This window comes from Aethalodelphis obliquidens, unplaced genomic scaffold, assembly GCF_003676395.1.
Source record: "Aethalodelphis obliquidens isolate GAN/ISIS:26980383/991018 unplaced genomic scaffold, ASM367639v1 scaffold29, whole genome shotgun sequence".
NCBI classification, from domain to species: Eukaryota; Metazoa; Chordata; class Mammalia; order Artiodactyla; family Delphinidae; genus Aethalodelphis; species Aethalodelphis obliquidens.
This window is the reverse complement of record NW_020837973.1, coordinates 105,908-129,757: the sequence shown is the minus strand read 5'-3', so window position 1 is coordinate 129,757 and position 23,850 is coordinate 105,908. Positions and strand designations below refer to the sequence as shown.

Here is a 23,850-nt window from a genome sequence, read left to right as displayed (position 1 = left end):
GTGGGTTCATTGAGAAACCTTGAACACACATTTTATAAAACATTTCCAGTATGAAATATTCTGCCCGGTGGTTCCATACCTAGCGGAATTCCATAGGAACTTACATTTCCAGACTACCCACTCCCCAGTGGTTTTTTTAGTCTCAGAATGTTCATGAAAATAGTTTGAAGGTTTGTTTTTGGCTCAGAAGTCGCAGACAGACATAAGGAAACCACCCCCATCCATTATTCCTTTGCAACGATCAGCCCTCCTGTTACCCTCCCTTGCTTCAGGGGTACCTGTGCTAGCTTTGAATTCCCTGTCCTAACACTTCAACGCTGCTCAAATGCCCAGGTTAACACTCCCACCTAGTTTACTAAATGCCCTGGCGTCTACTTCCTCATTATACCCACTGGCTGGAATGAAGCGGTCTGAGGCTGTCAGCAGTCTTTCCGCCAGTTATTTTCTCCTGAAAACTACCTCCTTCATATTTGTTAGGCCACATCACATTCCATGCAGGTGGTTTTCAACGTGTGGTCCCTGGACATGTTAGGAATGCAAATTCTCAGGCCCAATCCCAGAACCTACTGAGTCACAAGTTCTGGGGCAGGGCTGGGAATTCTTTACCGAGGTGATGTTGATGCATTGAAGTTTGAGAACCACTATATTAGGATTGCAAAATGGTGATCTTGAAATTCTATCATTCCTCACTCATTCATCTGCGGAATTCCTCTGTAAAGTTCCCTGATCAACTAGGTTACCGTGAATTGCAATTTGTAGAAAAAAGGCAGGATAATCATTTCATCATTTTCCTTTAATTGTCCATTTTCGGTGTCAGGGTTAGTGCCCTAGTTACTTTCCGGAGTGACCAACTATATTTCTCGTTCGGTTACTTTTGGCTTTCTAAAACTATCATTATGAATTCAGTTTTTAATTTATTCCATCCGTTTCAATCAGATATGGCCGCTGCTGTTTGGACTGGTAAACATCCAAAAGCTCACCATCAAACTCTCTCTGCGAAGCTATGGGAAACAGGGACTGAGACACTGGGGGCGGAATGCAGCATGTCACAGCCCTCTTGAAGAGAACTTACCAGCATCTAACAAAACGACAAGTGCATTTGCCCTCTGACCCAGCAACCCTACTTCTAGAAATCCACTTCTAAGAAACTGGCTAAGAAAATGACTTCACAGTTACTCACTGTGGCATCAACACAAATGTCCTGCCGGGGACAAGGTACGCCCCGTGCAGTGGAGGAGGGCGCGGCCGCAGGATGAGTGACAAGGAAGGACCTCCAGGATATGCAGGCAAGGGGCAGGGCCGGCTGTCTAACACAACAGAAATACATACTTGCTTTCTGTTTTCTTAGGACACTGACTAGAAAGAAAAACAACAGTGGGTCCTGCGGAGGAGAGAGAGAGGAGCATGAGGGACAGTTAAGGAGGTGAGCTCTGAACACAACAGGCTTTGAAATCATGTCAATGCTTTACATATTTACAAACTTTAAATTTTTAAAGGCAACCCCTAAACTACAAAAATAGAATCTGAAATGAATGAACTCAATTGCCTCGGACTGGATTCTACAGAAGCCGACCCTGAGACAAGAACTTGGAAGGTGGCCCCAAGCAGCATCTGCATGGAGGTGGGAAAGGAAGAAACCCATCTGCACCCACATCAGTTTCATTTAGTATTTGGTCATTTAAATACTTCAGGACACACGTTCACATATGAAACCATTTGCTTCCTAAGAACTAGGAGGAAACGTCTGTTTTCTTCATTTGCTGTCAGGCACCAAATGCATTTTCTCTTAAACACACACTGCAGCAAAATTTCTGGATTCTGATGCAACACAATAAAAAGATAGTCACGTTTTATGTTTCAGGTCAACAAATATGCCTCAGGTCAAACAGTAAGATTTTAAAGGAACTTGGAAATCAACGCAAGTTTGTAACTTATGTTTCATCTAAGAATTGCGCCCAGTTTTATTATCTCTCAAGAATGAAGCAGGGACAAAGGCAAGCTGAACACTTCCTGGCTGTTGATGACTGGCGAGCTGCCGGCCTCTGGTAGGAATCTCTGTCAAGCGGCATCCTCAGTCACTCGAGGACAGTTTAAGAAGGCAGTTACAATGTGAACACGTGCATGAGCTATTATACATAATTACAAGAGCTGGTAAACTCCGGTCTCCTCAGTAGGAGCGGATGGCTGGGGGGACAGTGGCGCAGTCAGCCTCATTCAAAGTTCTGTCGATTACGGGTCTGTATTCCAGGGAGACCTAAGAAGAGTCGGTGATGAGTTAGCGCACAAAAACGTACAAACAACCCTCTTGTATACTTTTGGAAAATTAACCATAAAAGCAGATTTGCAGACAAACAGGAACTTAAAAACAAAGGTATTCACGGGAACATTTTTCAATAACAAACTCGGGACTGCTATGTAAATCCATGTATGGAATACAGCAATTAAAATAACACTGTACCAAATTCTCAATGCTTGAAACTAAAACTTAAACTGAAAATGCTCAAAAAGTGGGTGAAACCCTGTATGTACTATTATCCTTTATCCATAAATTATGTTTGTATTTGCAGTTTTTCCTACTTCTAAGTGAACAATTTTATATACATACGAAACTTGAAAGAAATATTTCAAAATGATAATAAAAGATCTGACTGGTGAGCTTATAAAGGTTAATTTTCTTCATTCTTCTTGTACTTTCTAAAATGAGCATGTATTTCTTTTACGATCATAAAAAAACCCAAACACTACAAAAGTAGGCTTGTATTAAGAGGATCGTCTGAATACACTGTCAGAAAAGAGCCTACATGAGGAACTATGAAAATTGCTGTCTGCCTGTATTAAACAATTGCACTAGGCACTCTAGAAGTATGAGGACACAGCATAACTTCTGTAAACCCAGATAGACAATTAAGACTATCCCTTAGGGAGCTCTGAAAAGTTTACACTTTACATCTTAATTATTTCTGAGTCTTAATGCCGAGCAGAAAGGCCAAATGGGTGAGTTATGCTTTGCTGGGGTAAGACCGACAGGAGCCCCACTGCTCTCTCAGCTGGTGGTTTCCAGGACCCTGCCGGCCCCCTGCCCCTCCCAACTTGTTCCCTGCCCGGGGAAGTTAAGAGCTGAACAGCATCCCCTGGGCTTCCCCGAGGCTGCGTCCAGGTGGTCCAGTCAAAGGGAAGGGAGGGGAGGGGTGCCTTCCCGCCCCACCCCCATCCCTGCCCACAGCTCTCTGTGGGCTCAGAACCCCCATCTGCCCCCCTACAGCAGGCCTCTGGCGCTGGCCCAGCCCTGCCCAGCACCAGCGCAGTGGGGGCGGCCCTTATGGACCACCCGCCCACGCGGGGTTCTGTTTCCAGGCAGAAGCCTGACTGTGTCTTTTCAGTGGTGTCTCAAATCTGTCCACAGTCCGTTTAAACCCATGCTGCTTCTCCCGGTTCACCAAACGCTGACCGGCATAACATGAGGGACGGCCCACGCGCCATGGCGTACGTGAGCAGAACCCGTTCCCCGCGTACCTTCCCAGTCCTGATGTCCACGTAGGAGAGCGTGTGCTTCCTCCAGTGCCCCTCAAACGGCCTCTTGTGCTGCCCCTGGATGGGCTTGGAGTAATCGTACTCGTCAACCCGCTCCTGAGGCCACAGAAAGTACGTTTATTTCAGACAGTGCCGTCAACAAACATTCTACGCGGCAAAATCAGAAAACATGGTAAAACACGGCAAACTCCTTAAAAAAATACACGAGACTAGTCTGACATTAATTCCCCAGATCCCACTCAACAAGGAGGTCTCCATCGGCAAAGCGGACCTCGTGCAGAGCCAGGACCTTCCCAGTCCAAGCATGTCTCTACAATCCCCACCGAAACCACGCGTGCATATCTGACCCGGAAGAGCACATGGCAAGAACACGCGCCACCGACCACCACACGCAGAGGAAGGCCACGAGACTCGGGATCCCTCAGCCAGTGGCCAGTCCTCTAGACGCACCCGTGGGCCCTCACTGATGACCTGTCAGTCCTCTGGACGTAGAGATAAGCCCTGCACTCTGCGCTGGCCCAGCCTAGGGCCCCCTCCCCTTTATTCATCCCATCTGCACCCCAGCAGTCTGACAAGGTCAGGCCCCGTGCAGCACAGCTGGGCAGCAGGCTGCAGCACAGTGGGACCCAGAGCTCCACTTCTGCATTTTCTCTCTACAGCTAGCAGACGGGTGTTGGAATTAAATTGATCTTTTATGCACTTAAAAATATATCAAATCCTTTTCCTGTCTTTTTGCTCTGTACTCTTGCAGAGTTCGACTTTTTCTTTCAGCCTTTTTTATTTAAATGTTCTAATTTTATCAATTATATTAAATTTTTCAGAAATTTTTAAAGAGAGGCTGAATGCTGCTAAGGAATATCTTGCACGTGGTAACAGATAAGACACACAAAAGCCTCTTCAAATAAAACCCAAAACATCCAACTACTTAGCAGCTTCTGCTGAGGGAGGCCAGGTTCTTGCCGGGGGCAATGGGGCGGGGAGCACACTCCCTCACTCCGCACCCGCACCCGTGCCTCCGGGAGGGGAGGGACGAGCCCCCCAGGGTGAGAGGGCTCTGCCTGCACATGTGCAGTGACGTCTCAGCCGCAGGAACCAACCACGGGCTCTGGGAGAGGCTTCTCCCAGACCTGTACCTTAGATGCCCTTTCTCCATGCTTGGTGCACAGGACGAGTGTGCTCACCAACCTCCTCCTCTAACCAAGTACTCAGCAACTGGAATCCAGCTCCAATCAGTGTCTCGTGGTGGATCGAAATCCAGCTCGTCTTGCCCAGCCTCTAGCTGAGCCACCCAAACACTGTCCCGGACCAAAGCCTCTGTGTCCACCATGGGAAAGCAGCTCAGCTCCTGCTAATGTGCTCCATCCTTAACTTGACCGCCCCCAAACAACCGCTTCCGTGAAAATCTTAACTACCACATGCCGAGTACTCTTCTCTGAAGAATCTGATAAGTGAGCTCTGCATAAAAACCAGTTCATTAAAACAACGGGTGATCCAAGATGAGGCTCTATAATCCTTTCCCAACCCAGAGGTGGGTCTGAAACAATGAGTTACTCATCACTTCAAGTCAGTAGGTGAGCACTTCCAGGCAACAGAACCCGCTGCACGCTAACCTTCGCCCTAATGAGGCTGAGAGATGCAGCACCGGATACTGATCCAAAGCCAGAACAAGGTCAAACTAGTACGGAACTCGGCGAGAACAAAGGTACGAAGGTTATCAGAAGAGAAAAAGCATTCTTCTCAACTGACTTGCGGGAAATGCAGAGAAAGTGCAGAGAAGTGAATGCAGAGAGTGCAGGGTCAGGGCTGAGCAACGCAGCGGGGAGGACAGCGGTGCAGGCGGTGGTGGCAGTGGTGGGCGGGGGGCGGGGGGGGGTTGGACATGAAGGTGCACCTTGAAATCCTCCCTGGCATGAGCGCCGCGAGACTCCTTCCGGGCCTCTGCTCCATAAATGGTCTGCAGGGCACAAAGCATCAGGTTCTGCAGCTCCAGGGTCTCCACCAGGTCAGTGTTCCAGACCATTCCTGGGCACACAAGGCAGCCGTCAAAGACAACAGGATGCAGCCAGTGTCCACTGGCAAGGACGAGTTACGTCAGCGTTAAACGGGTCGGGCTGCGCCCAGAAGCAGCCCGCCCTGCAGACATCCAGCAACAACCGTACGCAGGGGCCCGAGGAACCACTCACCCCTGTCAAACGTCTTCAGATGCTTTAGATCGCCATAGAGCTTGCTGATCTTCTCACAGCCTTCCTGTAACACGCTTCCCACACGGAACACTGCCGCATGACTTTGCATCGACTGTAATACAAAATATTTGTAAGCTTTTAATCCATGTGGAAAAGCCACACCAAGAACTGTTAAACCTTTAGGTTCTTTTTCTTATGCATTTCATTTTTTGTAAAATATTTATGTAAATAGAAAAACTAGGAAATTCAGACTGTGACTTTATTACTCTGAATTCTAAAACGAAGTTTGTTTGTGAGAACTTAAAAGACCTACTCTTTAAGCAACTTCCAAATGTATAGTACAGTAACATTAACTATAGTCAATATGCTGTACGTTAGATCCCCCGGGCTTATTTTCATCTGAAGACTTGTACCTTTAGATGCCCTTTCTCCATGCTTCTGTTCCTTCACTCCTGCCCCCTGCCTTACCATCCCATGAGGCCTCCCCGAAGCCCAGTCTCGTTTGAAGATAGAACCACAGAACCACAGTCCTATGAGGATGGCCACATTCACCTCTTCCCTTTTGGTGGTGTCTGTGTGGATGACCCAATGGAACCCTTTCAGGATGCAGCTAAAGCAAGGGGCTCCTTTCCAGAAAATGCCCACACACAAATTCCTGCGAATAATTTCAAGTGGATAAAGGTCTCATCCCTGGACCAAGAATCCCGGTATTACAGAATTTGATTGATTCCTAGCTGTTTTATTTACTTATTTATTTATCTAGAGTAGTCAACTGGTATTTTTAATTGACCTAAACCTGTGTTACCTCACGCAGTAGCCACTAACCATGTGTACCTACCTACATTTAAACTGAAATTGAATAAAATTAACTTAGACCGGCCTCATTTCCCACGCTCCACTATCACGTCAGAAATACAGACCGTTCCAGCGGACGTGCTGACGCAGGTGAGCACGGCTTCCGCACGCCACCCACACTCCCCTCCTGACCTCATTCAGAGGCATCAACGGGCCCAGTTTAAAGACATTTCCCAGAGTTGCCGTAAGTAGGTGTGATGATGGGATTATTCCTCAGCAACGAGACGTGCTGGGCTTGGGAAGCTCCCAGCTGGGAACCGAGCTTCTCGGACCTTCCACTGTCCCTCCTCCTTCAGGCTGGGACAGAAGACCAGGGCCAGAGACGGTCTGAGCAGGGAAGCTGCAGCAAACGCCTAGCACGTTTGAGAGAAGGCTGAGTCCTGATGCTGCAGAGTTGCTGTGTCTGCCCTGGGCGGCCCTCTCCAGCCTTCAGTGTGGAAAGCACACCCTTTTATCTTACTCGGGCCTGAGCTCGCCTCCGTGACTCAGCAACCCCAGTGCAGGGCTACCAACGCAGCTGGCCCGCTCATCCAGAGCGTGTCCAGACTCCTACCTTCTGCATGTTCAGCCGTAGTTCCGATGTTCTTATGCTTCCGTTGGCAAATCTCAATTTGTCAAGATTCATGACAGATTCTTCCCCAGCATTTGGTTTAATCAAGGGAACTTTATCTCCTTTAAAAAAGACAAAAAAAACAAAAAAAACCACCAAATGTGTATTATACCTTTGCAGGGAGTTCGGAAAATGCATGCATAACCTGAGTTAATATTCCACCTGGACCACTCTATCCCTGAGGAAGCATCTATTGACCTGGGGCCAAAGAGTAAACAAAAAGACAAAGTTTCTGGCAAAAAGTTGGTGTCCAATAAGTAATCTTTGAGTGAACAAAACAGAAACCCTCTCTTAAGGTCAAAAATTAGATTTATGCAAACAAACCTTGCACTGCTACTCTGTGAAGGAAAAAAACTTCATCCTCCATAACTATTCTCATTCTGCCCAGCCCCGTTCTGGTTCTCAGACCTGGTTGTGGGGGGGGGGGGGGGGGGGGGGGGGGGCGGGCGGCACCTGGCTGGAGGTATTTAACAGCCTCCTGCTGACCCTGGCCCTGCACCCCCTTACATAAACCTCAAGATCTTCTGTTCTTGCCTTTCTAAAAAGATAAACACTTTGAGGGTTTTTAAGCTGCCCTGGGATGACATGTTTTTAAATGTATTTTCTGTAGAAGGTAACGCACGCAGGTGTGAAATACAGAAGACAAAGCCCTGCAGCCACTCTCTCTCCGAGGCGAGACCTGCCCAAGCTCTTCTAGGCAGGCAATTTTGCTAGCTTTTGTTTTTAATGCTTTAAAAAACGATCATTCCGTAAAATGGAGTTTTATCCTTAGGTGCACTGTTCTACAAATTTGAACACACACGTAGACTCCTGTAATTATCACGATCAGACTATAGAATTTAAGCATTTTAACGTTTAATATAGTCCCACTTTGGGGAAAGTAGTGGGGCAAACACTTTTCCTCTCCTTTTGTCTTTAGAAACTAAAGCATAACGAAGGTGTGATACCACTTTTAGTGCAGTTTGCTGGTTTTGACAAGCAGAGCTGCGTCAGCCCCACCACAAATGGACCCAGACCCTGGTGACCACCCACCGTCTCCTGCCCCAGCTTCCCTTCTCCAGATGCCACACACAAAAAATTGCACGTACGTGGTCTCTTGCGTCTGGATCACACAGCCTAAGACCCACCCGTGCTGTGCACGTGTGGGCAGTCTGTTCCTTTTTAATGCTGAGTTCCCAAGGTTTTAAACGCGTGCATTGATCCTTCAGAGAGAAAAGTATTCTCAAAACACTTCCTTTTTCTCGCTGTCAAAGAAAGGGAACCTCAGATTTTCTGTTTTGCTCTGAGAGATTGCTCCCGGGCTCTGGCGACAGCAAGAGGAGCACTAGAGCTGCCGTGAGACCAGCACACGCAGCTCTTCCTCGGCAAATGGCTTTACGTCACCACAAAAGAAAATCACTGACGGAACTCCATTCTCTCACTGAGGGGAGAGAGCTGTGACCCATCTTCTATTTTGTTTGCATTAACTCCTCCCTTTCTCCCTTAACAGATTTAGTTATAGTTTGTTTTTAGTATTTTATTAATTTTCTCTAAGTACCAAAAAATTATATATTCATTTATACCTACCATTTAAAACATTTCCTTGGAGATAAGTCATACCAGACAAGTAGTATGTGATAAACCCCTATTAAATAATGCTTTCCCAACAGTGATTTTTCTGAGAACATGATGACTGCAAAAAAACCTGACTGAAGTTACTCTTCTAACTGCCCCACCTACCCTGAGTCTAGCCTCAGGTCTCTCAGCATAAAAATCTCTGACTTTCTGTTTCCTCGCTTCCAGGGAGGGAAACCGGACGCCCGCTAGTGATCGAGATGCAAAGCGCCCTGAAACAGCCAGACCGCCGGAAGGAGCACGCACCAGGCTTGCAGGACTCCGCGATGCTCAGCGCGCACGCCCGGCCGAAGACGACCAGGTCCAGGAGCGAGTTCGCCCCCAGCCTGTTGGCGCCGTGCACCGACGCGCAGGCAGCCTCCCCACACGCGTACAGGCCGGGCACGACCTGGTCCTGGCCGCCCACGTGCTTCAGAACCTGGCGAAGAAGACTGAGATTACGGGGTGCGGTCTGCTCAGCCCCCCTCCCCTACAGTGGGGGGTCGGAAGGAGAAACGGTAAAAACTGGGCCTGCACCACCGACAGGGACCCCCACAGACACCGTGCAGCCTCCTTCCCTGGCCCCCGTGCCGAAGTCAAAGGACCCCAGGGCCACTCCACACACCCGGCAGCGCCTCACCCACCTCCCGACGTGCCCCTGCGTGCCCGCTCCGACGGTGGGCTCACAGCAGCGGAGCATGGCGGGCGGAGGGCCTTCAACGGGGAGGCGGGGGACTGGAGTCGTAAGTCAGCCTCTTACAACAGTCCCACCCAGCTTACAACAGTCCTGAGGACTGAAACCAGGTGACTAAAAAGCTCTTTGTGAGCCGCAAACCATCCAAAGGTGTTAACTGTAAAGAACACTTTGTAACACACAACCATGCAGGAAAAACTGCAAATGACCTCACGTCTGTGACTGCGTACCAAGAAGGGATGAATCAGTTATCAGCGGTTACTTGAGGTGTGAACGCAGACACCGCAGCCAAGCCAGGGCCCCTGTCCTGCCCACAGACTGCCCAGGGCTTCTGAGGGAGGCCCCGCGTGAGGGGCCTGCTGTGGCACGGGCTCGGCACCGTTACCTGCCCCTTGTAGTTGGTGGGGATGCCGCCCATGTTATAATGCACGGTGGGAAGCACAGGGATCGGCTCCTTGGTGACGTCCACACCCGCGAAGATCATGGCTGTCTCCGAGATGCCAGGCAGGCGCATAGCCAGCTGTTCCGGGGGGAGGTGGTGCAGCTGCAGGTACACGTGATCCTTCTCAGGGCCACAGCCTCTGGTGAAAGAGGACATCACGCCGTAAGGTCGAGAACAGCAATCCAGAAACCGTGAGGTCACAAAATCCTGGCAGCACACGAGGTTCCACATGCTTTGATGCTGGAGAAAATGCTCCCTTCATTAAGGCCACCTTTTCATGGTGTCTCTTCTCAGCACCCACCATGTGCCAGGGTAGACACCAGGTGCTGGGATGCAGCCACGAACACGACGGAAGCCCTGCCCTCACCGGGCTCCCACCTGAGGGTCGGGAGGTGCCAATTTGCCACACTCTCCCTGGTGGATGCGTTACAGGGGTCTTTCACACCAGATGCTCCAAAGAACCACCTGACGTCTCCTTTCTTGTGTGCGAACGTGACGCCTCACCCGCAGATACTTAACCAGCGTCACCACAGCGGCACGAAGTCCGGCACTGAAGCCTCACGCTGCTTCACTGAGGAACAAACAACCCACCCACCTTGAGGGCCCCAAGCACCCGGGAGTTCAAGCAGCATACCAGCTGAAGCTCGCGCACTGCACTCAGGACAGGGGTGTGTCTTCTCCCCCATACTGTCCGCTTCTGTCACACACTCACTCACACACACAAACCATCTGAGATGGACTTACAGCTAACTGGCTAAACTTCTCAAATGTAGAGATCCTAAACTGACAGACAACAGTCAGAGGTAACTGCACATAGGCCTCCGAGGTGGGCGGGGTGCCGACACTCACACAGAAGCCCCCCAGCCCATGCTGAAATGCAGACACAAACCACAGCCACCAGAGGGGTGGGGCGTGCAGACACGCTCAGACCCCTCTGCGTACACGCACACAGACCTTCCTTCACGGATCTCCAGGGTCATGGAGCGGGATACGACGTCCCTGGATGCCAGGTCCTTTGCGACAGGAGCATAGCGCTCCATGAACCTCTCGCCTTGACTGTTGATAAGGATGCCTCCCTCTCCACGGCACCCTTCCGTGATGAGACAGCCAGCACCGTATATGCCTGCAAACAACGAACTGATTAAACAAGTATAACCTAAGGACCGCTGGGCCTACATCTCAAATGCAGATGTTTTTCCCAAGATACTTTGGGAGGAGACAGAAAGGATGTGCAAAGAGCACCACACTCACGAGCGTAAGAGACGAAAAGTTAGGGCACAGCGCAATGCCGCGGTATGAAGAAACGCAATGACCAAGCTGCAGAGAAGAAAGGTCGGCTGCGTGGACGACGCGGCTCCGCTCAATACTCCGATGACAACTGTGCTTTAAACTCTCAACATGACAAAGTTTATGTTAAGTACCTCGGTTTTAATTGTTACTACAACCTTACCAGGTTTTAACTGCTGAATGTCCTTCTGCACCATGAAATCGTGTTGGCTCCTGTAGGTCCAGAGATCAGCTTGGAAATGTGGCGTATCAAGTAACCGAACAATACGGCAATGATCACTACACCCGACACTTGGGCTGCACCCGCTGTGTACAGCCCTAAGTCTCACCACAACCTGTGGGATGGTCCCCCTCTGCCGAGACAAGCCCACCAATGCGATGCCGGGAGACGCAGAGCCCCAATCCAAATGTGGCAACGGGGAGCGGGGAGCTGCGCCCCGATCTCAACCGTCCCTCTGCGTAAGGAGCACAAGGACGCCCGGCACTGGGTGTTGCACGCCCAGCGTAGTTTGAAGGTTATCACTTTTATTAGTGCACCAAAGGGTTACCTTGCCTTTAAAACAAGGTGCAAATTCCTGTATCTCATCTTCCAGTTTTCCTAGTTTCAGTGGCCATGTCTTCTGGTGGTTTATTTCTCATACGTTGAAAAGGAAGCAAAAGAAATGGAGCTCTAACTACAGAGGGAATTCCGAAGTCTCAGACATTGTACTGGTTAAAAACAGCAATAAGACTACCACCTACTTCTTTTTACTACTCATCCCTGCCAGGGTCAGAAGGAACACACGGACGGAGCAAAGAGAAAAAACAGGCCCTGTTCTTTCGTACAGTGGCAGCTCCTCAGCTGACAGATCAGTAAACAACCCAGAAACAAAGTTCAGGATGGGATTCACCAACTCCCCTCCCAGGCCCCCTCCCACGTTCGTGCACTCATCACCCTCGCTTGTGGACATCTCAGGGCCCCGCCTGCCGTGCTCTGTCACTGTGGCAGCCTGCCATCTGTCTGTGCCACTTCTCCACTCAAATGCATTCCCTCTGGCTCTACTGACTGAGGCCCTACCATGTGCTGGGCGCTGCGAAGACAGCGGTAAATGAGACAGACCTGCCCCCGCCTCCCAGGCGGAGCTGGCACCCTAGTCGAGGAGAGGAACACCAAACAGTCACGGCCTCGCGTCTGGCTAAGTGCGCCGAGATAAGGCGCGGAAGTAAGACGCTGGCCTCCACTGCCTTGGGGGACGCAGGGAAGAATCTCCTCGGGGAAGTCACGAGTTAGGATGTGAGATATGAGAAAGCAAGTGCACGTAACTGCAGAGGAGCCTTCCCACAGGTACCGAGCACCTGAAAGGCACAAAGAGCCTGATGCCATCCTACCTGTGGGGTGGAACTGAACAAACTCCAGGTCCTGGCAGGGAAGGCCTGCCCTGGTGATCATGGCAGTGCCGTCCCCGGTGCTGGTGTGGGCGGATGTGCAGCTGAAGTAGGTGCGCCCGTAGCCTCTGGAAAACAGACAGGCCGGCAGAGAGGTGACTGCACAAGCGTCCCATCAGGACCTCCTTTCTAATGGACTGGAGTGGACCAAGCACCCAGGCAGCACCTCTGTGGGTGCATGTGCACACGCTGCCCTGGGCAACTGGGACGGTAGCCTGGGGGGCAGAGAAGGCGCTCTCGCTTGTACCTCAGGGCGCTTCTGTGCTAAGTAACTGATTTCCCTGATAAAAATGTATAAAATAATAAAACCTAAAAACATTTATGGATGCACTTCTTAAAACGGTTAAAATAACAGACTGACAGTATATAAGATGGAATTTACTTATTTTCCTCATGTGAACAAACAACACTCTTCTACCCCAGAAATCAGCGTAAACACAGCATCCCTCAAAGCAAAGGAGACGCTACTCCAGACAGCATCAGACTCTCCAGGCCTGTCTCCTCAAGGGTCCTCCCAGCTATGAACTGCTGACACTTTCTTGCCGCCGTGAGGCAGGTGTCGTCCCTCAGGCCCACAAAGCCACCCCTTGCCGGGTGAAGTCACGGCCTGCGCCTGAGCCATTACTCCGGGACACCCCTACTCTCATCAGAATAAATAAATTCAGCTCGCCTGCAGAGAAGTTGAACACGACTAAACCAGGCTCTTACCCAGTAGCTACAACAGTGTTCTTTGCTCTGATGCGGTGGATGGACCCGTCTTCTATGCACAGAGCAATAACTCCTCGACACTCCCCGTTCTCCATCAGGAGATCCAAGGCAAAGTACTCCACAAAATAGCTGGTATCATATCGCAGAGACTGAAAAAGAAAGAAAAACAACCAAAAAGAGGGGTCCCACATTTGCAATTGCACTGTTAAAGCTAACAGATTAGAGTGGACACAGGGATCAGGCGGACCCTAGCGGAACACTGGCTTGGAAAAGGAGCCACAGACTTCAACCCAGGGATGGCAGTGCTGATGCATCGTGTGACAACTCAGCTGTACAAACAATGCACCTCAGAAGAGGATGCCGCACGTGGGACACATCTCTCAGCTCTACACACCCCGAGAGGCGCCAGAGAGGCAACACTAGCCTCCCCTCAGAGCTGCTGCGAGAGCTGCGCCCGTGGACCATGGGGTCCCGACTTAGACCAGGGTGTACTGCACGGCGTCTGCTGCCGTATGGCCACTTAGTCCAAGTAAAGCAAAACGCTCAGCACATTTGTGATGACTATCAATGTAATTTTTTAGAACAGGTACTTGCAAATTAACAACTATCAAGTTACTCTGCTGCTCAAAAAGCGATCCCTGGGCGGACAGGCTGACACGCTGACCTGTCCCCGGGGTGGCCTGCTTCCCATGTCACCACACGCCTGGCCTGGCCGCGTCCCACCACCCTGTGCACCCAGGGCACCTCACCCTTCCATACAAAGTGTGCAGCAGCGAGTGGCCAGTGCGGTCGGCCACGCAGCAGCACCGATGGGCCTGCCCGCCTTTCCCGAACTTGAGGCTCTGTCCACCAAAGGCACGCTGGTAGATCTTCCCATCTTCAGTTCTGCTGAACGGCATGCCGTAATTCTCCAGCTGAGAAACAGAAAAACACCGAGCGCCTTAACGGGATCCAGACGCTCACGGCTAACTCACGCTAGAACACAACACAAACCTGCAAGCCCCGAACAAACACATTCTACGGAGAGCCCAGCAGCAGAAGGCAGGAGCGTTCCCGTTAGAGCAGCTCGCTGCAGCCTGCCGGCTGAGCACTCCCACCACAACCCCCCCTGCATCGGACAGCCGGCAAGGACGTTACCTCCACCACGGAGGCCGGGGCCTGCTCCGTCATGTAGTGGATGGCATCCTGGTCCCCCAGCCAGTCGGAGCCCTTCACGGTGTCGTAGAAGTGCCACCTCCAGTTGTCCTCCTCCATGTTCCCCAGGGCGGCGTTGATCCCCCCCTGAAATGCCAGCAGCCCCGTGAGCTACAGCAGACTCACCTCCCCACTGCCTCCTGCCCGGAGCCAGATTCGGAAAAAGCCAGCTACTCGCGCGAGAGGGCCAGTGAGGGATCTCACCGTCCGGCAGACTCCGAAGCGCATCTCCTCCCCCTGCAACCTAGAGGCAGGGCCCAGTTACGGCATCCCCCAGCCTCAGGCGCCTCACCCATGAGAGGGACACGGAACCCAACCCCTTGGGGCGTCATCTGGAGGGTCGGCCGAGGTTCCTCAGATGAGGCTTCTTCCTTACCAAGCCCGGCATGTAAAAGGGATTCAAATCTAATAGCTTCATGACAAACGTTCCCAATGGTACTGGTGTGCAGGCGCTAAAGGCAGAAGCGCTTCCTGCTGAGGGCTCAGAGCCCCAGCCCCCACCCCGCCCCAAGCCTGCCCCTCAGTCACAGAAATCGCCGTACACCCGCCCACCCCCCCAAATTAAAACTGCACATCTCTTCAGATAATCTTTCTCACAAGGCACGCTAACCTCCCTTTCTCCCAGTTGTTGCTCAGTCGTAACTTTTGAGTCAGCACTCTCATTGGAATTTCTTCAGTTGTGGCTGCTGTGCGTCAGTTTCCCACGTTATGCTTGGCTACCACTAAACGAGTCACTAGCACAGAGCAAGGAACGCTGGACAGACACGCACCACGAGTCACCACGTTCCTTCCTCCCTCCTCCATCCCCTCCAATCGTAAACCCAAACACAATCCTGATAAAAAATGTTAAGTACCAGGGCAGCAGAATGTAGAAAGCTGGTTTAAAATAATGCAAAAACGAAACTGCCTTCCAAAGGGGTTATATAAATTTATATCCTCACCAGCAAGGTAAAAAAATGTGTTTCCCCATAGCCTTGCCAACAGAGTTTTGTCAAACTTGGAGTTTTGCTAATCTAGTAAGTAAAAAATAATATCTCAATAAATAAATCATACAAAAACATGTGGCCCAGTGCATGCAAAAATGCTGTTATCCTTCCCCCAATTAAACCTTCTTTTCTCGAGAACCAGCATTCAAGTTAAGCTACCCTTTTCTCATTCTTTTTATTGCATTACTATTGCACTACCTGAAAACTGCATTTTTTGCAATACCGCTCAAAATTACCTGCTTAGATCTATTCTTGCTTTTAGACAATGAATTATCCAAGGGTATTTATTACTTATTCTTCAGTTTAAAAAGCACAGCTTTCGAACAAAGTATCTAGGCAGTTTAGTGCGTAAAGAATGTGGCTGGACCCTGACTATAGCTATTCCAGATGTAACGGTGATGGCAGCTCTTATTGCTTCGTAGAAAGTCAGCACATCCTCTGTTGTCTCAATGGGGAAATGCGTTCAAATACCAGAAAAGATGGTCAAATGTGATTGTAGAATACTACCTGCATACCAGCTGGGCACTACCTATAGTGTGCCTAGAGTGAATAAACAAAATAATAAAGTCACATAATTTCCCACCTTACTTTTTCTTCCTCCCTAAATTCAGAGCATTAAAGGCCACTGTTTTCTGTGCTGCAGCTTCACACCATCATCAGAGCTCATCACCACCACTCGAGGTCTGCCGAGGTTCCTCCGGCAGGTACAGAGCGAGCCCACAACAAACTTGTTCACATCGGGTAAGGGCAGTGAAGGAGCTCACACCATGGTGGAGGCGGGCATGACTGGAGCAGAAATAGGAGTGACAACAAGGCTCTGGGCAGTGGGGCGGGGGCAGGGTGGGCAGAGACCTCCTGGCGAGGGAGCGCCAAGAACAGAGGGAGCCCAGTGGAGGGCGGCCCGCGGCGGGAGGCTGCTGTGGTGGAGCGCCGGGCTGTGCAGTGCCTCGCGAGCACCAAAAGGACGGAGAGAGCCCTTTCTCATACCTGGGCTGCGACGGTGTGTGACCTGGTGGGAAAGAGCTTTGTGACGCAGGCCGTGTTAAACCCTGCTTCAGAAAGGCCAAATGCAGCTCGCAGGCCCGCCCCTCCGGCGCCGACCACCACTGCATCGAATTCATGATCCACTACTGGGTACTGAGTAGAAATCTGGAAAAGAAAACGCCCCCTGTCAATCACTGGTTCAACTAGGCCAGACACTGAGGCTGTGGTTACGGTGAAAGAGAGTCATTGCCACGCCCAGAGGGCCTCCATCCTGTGCTGAGACTGCACACCAGGTACAATGCAGTAGTCACAGCAGACGTGGTGGGCTCACCCTCGAACTGAAAGGGGACGGCAAACAGCTCTCATCAATAGCAGAGCACCAATCCCATGGAGCTAGGGCACCCACCATTAGTTGAAAGGCCGAAAACGAAGTAGGGGACCAGAGATGCAAAGGAAAGCAACATCACAAATCAAAATACCAGTTCTAACTACGGTTTTTCTTTGCAATTATCCTTTTTACTTATCTTCTCTTTTTACATTTATACCCACATACATGTACAAATCTAAGCTTACAGTGTAGTATAGTTCATGATCTGAAGCTTCTCATGAAAACACTGCAATGTTGTTTCATTTAGATAAGGACAGTCCATTCACCTGAGTGACCATCCAGGAACCAAGGACACAAGTCTACTCCAGGTCCATGTTGTATTTACGACTGAGAAAGCGCCAACAAGCATTCAGTAACTATTGTGAGCTTATGAGACAGAAACTTAGAAGCAAATTTCAGTTTCTTCAACAGACCACAGAAGGGCCTCGTAAACACAGAAGAGCCCAAGTTGCTACACAGTCCTCAGCTGAGGAGGGTGTCTGTCACCATCCGTTCCAGTAAATACTGTTCATCTGACATTTGTATTTCATTATTTTTTTACTTAAAGTTTAATCTGGCTTACAGATATGTAAGAGCTACAAACAAAAAAATGTTAATATCTATGCTTGTATTTGTACTATAATTAAGTATTATTACACTAAAAATAATGAGCATGAATGAAAAATTTTTAAGTAAAACCTGTGTTACTCAAATACATTAAAACCTGGTATAGAACCCTACTCCGTTAAGTCAAAAAAATCACTTATAACAAAGTCATGAACTTACTGCGTCTGAAACTTTAGCGGACGACCTCTTACTGCTATCAACGGTGAAGTGAAAACTGCGGGCTCCTGTGTGCGATGCTGCTGGCCGCTGCTGAAACACAGATGGAACACTAAGTGTCTTCACGGAACAGGGGACTTGTAATTAAAACTTCCCTTCTAAGTCGACAACCTTCTTATGTACCCAGGTGCTCCCTTTTTAAAAAAAAAAATTAATTAATTAATTTATTTTTGGCGGCGTTGCTGCATGCGGGCTTTCTCTAGTTGCGGCGAGCGGGGGCTACTCTTCGTTGCGGTGCGTGGGCTTCTCACTGTGGTGGCTTCTCTTGTTGCGGAGCACGGGCTCTAAGCGTGCAGGCTTCAGCAGTTGTGACATGTGGGCTTCAGCAGTTGTGGCTCGCGGGCTCTAGGGTGCAGGCTCAGCAGTTGTGGTGCACAGGCTTAGCTGTTCCACAGCACGTGGGCTCTTCCCCGACCAGGGCTCGAACCCGTGTCCCCTGCATTGGCAGGCGGATTCTCAACCACTGCACCACCAGGGAAGCCCGCTGGTGCTCCCTTTCACCCAGAAGCCTTACCTGGAACCCTCCACTTAACCCTGAAGGTTAAGGCAAGGGCTAAGGACCCAGGGCAGGCCCAGGAGGCGAGGAGTTGGCACTCCAGCGAAGGCCCTTCTAGGTGAAGTTTGTTTCCAGACAGGACACTGACTCGGGAAATGACAAAAGGCACACTTTCACATTAATGTCTGAATTTATGGTACTTCGTGGAGAATGGGGAAGGCATCTGTGCTGCCTGAGTGGCAGTTTTGCCAAGAATGAAGTACCTTCCCGGGATCCATCCCAGCCCTCTGCATGCTGGAGCTCCCCTGTGAGGTTCTGCGGGTCACTGGAGGAGGCGCCAGGCAGCGCGTTGGGAGTGGGTGCTCCAGAGCAGGCTGTCACTGGGTGTGGTGACGTCCCTTCCCTGAAGACGAGAAGATTCGGCCCCAGAGATGCTCCTGGTCCTGCCTCACCACTCTCCACACCTGCGCTAGGCTCAGCCACGCCCCTTTACCTGGCATACTCCACGCGCCGTTCCCTCTGCTAGGACGCCTGTCCCTGGGCAACCTCTACAACTACAAGTCTCAGCTCAAATGTCCCATCCTATAACCATTTACCCAAGAAAATGGTATTAATGAAATCACAGCCCAGCATGAGAGGCAACCTTCTCCATAGGCTAGCAATGGTCAGCAACTTAGGGAATGAGTTTTTCCATTCTGCTGACTGCATTTTACTAGACCACTGATAAAACAGTCTTAGAAATATCTTGAAGAACAGTTTTGGGAAATAAGTACATTCAACGATGACAAAAGGGATGCCTTCAAGTATTCTGCAATTGGAAGAGATGTTTCAATTCTGTGGGGAAAGAAATTATGCTATGGGACAAACAAGGGGGGATAACAGGGAGGAGAATTACCAAATACAAAATGAACTCCAACTGAGCTGTTTGAAACTGGACAGACTTCCCTGTAAGTGAGGGACTCAGGCCGGAGCTGGACGACCTGACCGACTACTTGCGAGCAGCGCCAGAGATGGCTCCCTCTAACTCTGAGACTGAGTGGTAGCTGACACAAACACTGAGTTGACTTTAATAGCGCCGATTCAAAAGTAGTTTCCTGGGTTTTTAAGTAGATCTGAACTGATAAGAGTCATACTCTTGAATTCTCCATTTGCAATGTTAAGTACGTTTGTTTTTATGGACAAGACCACTCTTTCAGATATGAACTAAAAAAACAAATATTTTTCAGCTGTATAATTTTTAAATGGTAAAATCATATTTTAACAAAAAACTAAGTCCCTGAAAGAATTCTAATACAAATGTTCTTGAAAATTTCATAAAGAATAATATAAATACAGCTAATAGCACCAATAAGAACAGTACATTTTGATGCCAAATTAAAATTAAAACAGAAACCGTGAGATTCCCTATTTATTTCTTCTTTCTAGGATGTTCACACACACACACACCCCCCACAAGCACACGGTTAGCTTAAAAAGCAGTAGCTACCGTAAAGAAATCTTTAACAAATTATCATATTATCTCTGTGGAAAACAGTAACATTATTTTTTGGATCTAAATCCAATTTGGGGAGTGATATTAGAATCTGGAGCCCAATTTTAATCCAATTTCTGTCTTTAGATAAAACTTGTATTATGTCACTTCTTAATCTAACGTTTTTTGAAGAGAAATTATCAAACCTTTCCCAAGAGGGTAACGAAAAAGAATGCAGAAATCTACCTAAGGTAGAATTAAAAGAACACAGAGACAAATCATGAGAAATCATCAGACAAACCCAACTTGAGGGGCGGTCTACAAAATAGTCAGTATTCTTCAAAACTTTCAAGGTCATGAAAATTGAGGAAAGGCGGGGAAGATATCGCCGACCACAGGGGGCTAAGGAAGCACGATGACTAAATGCAACATGGTCTCGTGGACGGGACGTTAATGAAAAAGATCCAGGGGCTTCCCTGGTGGCGCAGTGGTTAAGAATCCGCCTGCCAATGCAGGAGACACGGGTTCGAGCCCTGGGCCGGGAAGATCCCACATGCCGCAGAGCAACTAAGCCCGTGTACCACAACTACTGAGCCCGCGTGTCACAACTACTGAAGCCCATGTGCCTAGAGCCCGTGCTCCGCAACAAGAGAAGCCACCGCAATGAGAAGCCTGCACACTGCAATGAAGAGTAGCCCCCGCTCGCCGGAGCTAAAGAAAGCCCGCGTGCAGCCACGAAGACCCAACACAACCAAATAAATAAATAAATATATTTTTAAAAAATCCAAATGAAGATCTAATAGTCTTATATCACTGCTAATCTCTTAGTTTTGATAAGTGTAACACAGGAATATAAGATGTTAACATTAGGGAAAACTGAGTGAAGGGTGTGTGGGCACTCTCTGTACCCTCTTTACAACTCTTTGTAAATCTAAAATTATTTCAAAATAAAAAGTTTTTTTTTAAAAAAAAAAACAGAACACAGAGCTCTTAATAGCATAAAAGTACAGGTGACTGAATTAGGAGGAAAAGGAGAGAAAAAGTGAGAAGGGTAGAGATACTGATGCCCTCCATCCAGCAAAGTGGTGCTGGGGGCTGTCCTCATCTAACAGAATACACCTGCGAATCATGAACAAGAAACCAATTTGTAAGCAGAAGCTACACAATTACAAAAGTAGACCATAAAGGATCTGAAGTGGTTGCATAATTATATTGGGAGAACTGAGGATGTGGGTAGGAGGATGGTTTAAGTGAGCTAAATCCTCATTTACCAGCAAAAGTCAATGTCTAAACTGGACAAAAATGCACCTGCATTATCAGCTAGAGAAATGGAGGTAAACAGCAGGGGCCAATACCAAAAACAGTTCAAAATTGTTTCCACTGGGGAAAAGGTCTGGGGAAGGAGGTGGTCTTATACCTTTTCACTTATAAGGGCTTCTGTACTGACATTTTCTTTTCCAACTATGTGTAATTATTTTCACTAAAAATGTAAAGGTTTTTAAAACAGGGATGTTTCAAATACCATTCACATGATCACCGAGGGCAGGCTGTGAGCTGTGGGCCTGGCACGGAGGCCAGCTCTCCCAGGTCACCTCACAGAATCCTCATTCACCCCACGGAGAAACCGAGTCTCTTCAGGACGCAGCAGCTCTGGACTGGGTCTGCCCGGCTGGCTCCAAATCCTGTACTGTCCCCACCATCTAGGGACCCCTGGGGAAAATCTCTGGGACTCCAAACTAAGATGAATATCCAGGCTGTATGCCCAAACTGAGCCACAACTTTTCAAGTGAACCAGGAAGAACATGACACGGAATGCAGAACTGAAAACCAGTGGCATTATAATTATCCCAAGAAACAAAACGTTACTACAGTGGCCTAAATAATGTAAATCTAGATACACCATTAAGACATACTCAGAATGATACATTCAAAGAGAAGCTGACTTATTCTAGGACAATATCTTGTTGAAAATTGAGAAATCTCATCTGAAGGGAGAAGGTAAGCAACTGAAGTTCTTGGTTACCTTCCCTTTCGATTTAACTGTCAATACTCTGGAACAGTTTGTAAATTCTGTCAGTGCACTGGGACAACGGGAAAGGAAACAAAGGCAAAATAGGTTTGATAATTTTGTAACTTTAAAGCAGCTGTAAATATGACTTGGAAACACCACAGAATTGAACAAAATGAGATAAAGAAAAATTTTGTGGACTTTATTCAAATTATCCTCATCAAGGAGGCTTTATGAACATTCCTCGGCTGGAGATCATGAATTCCTTTCTTTTTTTGTTCTGCTAATTTGATGCTTTTGTTCTTGCCAATCTGAAACTCCAATACACAGCTTGTGGACAGATTAATTTCCATAGGCGGAAATAATTTCCAAAGCTATCTACATCAGAATAAAAAACCTTTAGAAACCCAAGACCATCTTCGGTAGACCTAACCTGTGGTTCAACTTTGCTAACTCTACCTTGCCATCATGTTCACAACCACCTGAAAATGGGACCATGGTGAAGATTCAAGGAGACAGTGGAGCGCAGTGCTGGCAGCCAAGAGCGGGTTCAACCGAGATCACTTCCAATCAAGCCAATAGGAAAGGAGAGGTTTATGCTCCAACTTGTGGTGCGCCGGAACTTTACTCTTACTTTCAGCTAAAAGCTCACAGCTGAATTCCTTCCAGCCCAGCTTGTGTAAAGGACGGCAATATTTTCATAAAATGGCAAAGGGCGAGGAGTAGGTGAAGGGTGTCTGCAGGATGGAATAAGGAACTCCTGGTTCCAGTCTGGTCTGAAGACAGACGTGTCAGCTCTTCCCCAGTCACCACCACATACCAAATCTGTCATCTCACCTAACGATAAGGGCCCACTCAGAAGTTTGCTCAAACTTTGTTGACTAAAACTACCGCACTGACCATGGACTTCATTTCCTGCTTGTGGACCCCCTGCTACAACTGTGTCTTAGAGCCCAAGATTTGGGGGCTGGGGGAACCTCTGCTCAGTAAGAACCAGCAACACATGAAAGCATTTAAAATGCTTTCTAGTGTTGGTAGGTTGTCCGACTAAACCACCTCACATTTAACATTAACTTTTAATTCCTGTATTTTAAAAAGAAGAAAACTGTGGGTATAATTACAGGCATAAATCAAGTCAACATTGTTGAAAGCCTTGGTTCCCACTGGGACCTTTACTTTGTAATTAAATTACTAACTAGTAGGCTCGAGGAGTTCATGTAAAAGAACCAAATAACTAAACCCTCTAAATTCAGTGCTTCCAATAAAACCCCCCAGGGCTTCCCCGGTGGCGCAGTGGTTGAGAGTCCGCCTGCCGATCCAGGGGACACGGGTTCGTGCCCCTGTCCGGGAAGATCCTACATGCCGCGGAGCGGCTGGGCCCGTGAGCCATGGCCGCTGAGCCTGCGCGTCCGGAGCCTGTGCTCCGCAACGGGAGAGGCCACAACAGTGAGAGACCCGCGTACCAAAAAAAAAACCCCAAATCGACTCTGAAGGCCTCACCGTCAGGAGTGCAGGGGCCACGGTCCAGCAGCCAGGCCTCGGGAAAGCACATCCCGGACCGACCCGAGTGGGGCTAGCGGGACTCCGCAGCCCAGGAAGACACCCGCCCCGCGTCCGCCCCAGTGGCTTTGCGGTCAGTGCTCAGGGGTCACCGCACAACACCCAGAAGCAAGGCCGAGCCTAGTGCCGGGGCTCCGCTCGGATCCCACCCGCCCGGGTCCACCGCGATCAGGCCGCCCCGGGCCCGTCCCACCGTGTGACCTTGGGCGGCCGCGTCCTGGAGCGCGCGCCCGGGGCTGAGCGGGCTGCCTCGGCCGTCGCCCCGGGCTCCTGACCGGGCCCTGGGAGGGGACGGGTCCCGGGCGGCCCGCAGCGTCGTGACCTTCACCGCGCCGCAACCCGCTCGGCTGGAACAGAGTCCGGCGGGCCCTCCCCAGCCCGCCCCACCTCGGGGTCGGGGGCGCGGGACCCAGCGTCCGCCCTGCCCCACCCGCAGCGCCAACTCACCGCCCAGGTCAGCGCTAGGCGCCGGGCGCGAAGCAGCCGCGACACAACCCCGATCCCCGACACAACCCCGATCCCAGACATGTCTGCCCTCCGCCACCGTCCCGCCAGTCCCCGCGCAGACCGCGCCTGCGCACGTCGCCGCGCTCGGGGCCGACGGTGGTGGGGC

The 23,850-nt window shown here is 49.6% G+C and overlaps 1 protein-coding gene across 6 annotated transcripts; it reads right to left on the bottom strand.

Annotated features, from left to right (window-relative positions):
- Window positions 1–1,731: 1,731 nt before the first annotated feature.
- Window positions 1,732–23,814, bottom strand: SDHA (succinate dehydrogenase complex flavoprotein subunit A). 6 transcript variants are annotated; one of them, XM_027125388.1, is made up of 15 exons: window positions 23,685–23,814; window positions 17,646–17,735; window positions 16,496–16,657; window positions 14,466–14,609; window positions 14,078–14,242; window positions 13,329–13,477; window positions 12,564–12,688; window positions 10,863–11,031; window positions 9,852–10,047; window positions 9,040–9,211; window positions 7,123–7,241; window positions 5,715–5,826; window positions 5,423–5,553; window positions 3,514–3,627; window positions 1,932–2,254 (listed from the first exon to the last, which is right to left on the bottom strand). In XM_027125388.1, exons 1-15 carry the CDS (start codon window positions 23,763–23,765, stop codon window positions 2,168–2,170), a joined length of 2,016 nt encoding a protein of 671 aa, XP_026981189.1. In that variant the 5' UTR covers window positions 23,766–23,814; the 3' UTR covers window positions 1,932–2,167. The 6 variants fall into 6 exon arrangements, with proteins under 6 accessions (XP_026981194.1, XP_026981193.1, XP_026981189.1 ...); XM_027125389.1 differs by having other exon boundaries at window positions 17,646–17,732; window positions 23,685–23,796; XM_027125390.1 differs by lacking the exon at window positions 23,685–23,814 and adding an exon at window positions 18,462–19,895.
- Window positions 23,815–23,850: the final 36 nt, after the last annotated feature.

What these genes read in the sequence shown, in the direction of transcription:
- SDHA (XM_027125388.1), bottom strand. Translation starts at nt 23,765, where the DNA reads ATGTCTGGGATCGGGGTTGTGTCGGGGATCGGGGTTGTGTCGCGGCTG. An exon ending in AACACTGTTGTAGCTACTGG is followed by an intron (nt 12,689 to 13,328) that starts GTAAGAGCCTGG and finishes TCTGTTTTCCAG; the next exon opens with AGGCTACGGGCGCACCTACT. An exon ending in TACGGCTGAACATGCAGAAG is followed by an intron (nt 5,827 to 7,122) that starts GTAGGAGTCTGG and finishes TTTGTATTACAG; the next exon opens with TCGATGCAAAGTCATGCGGC.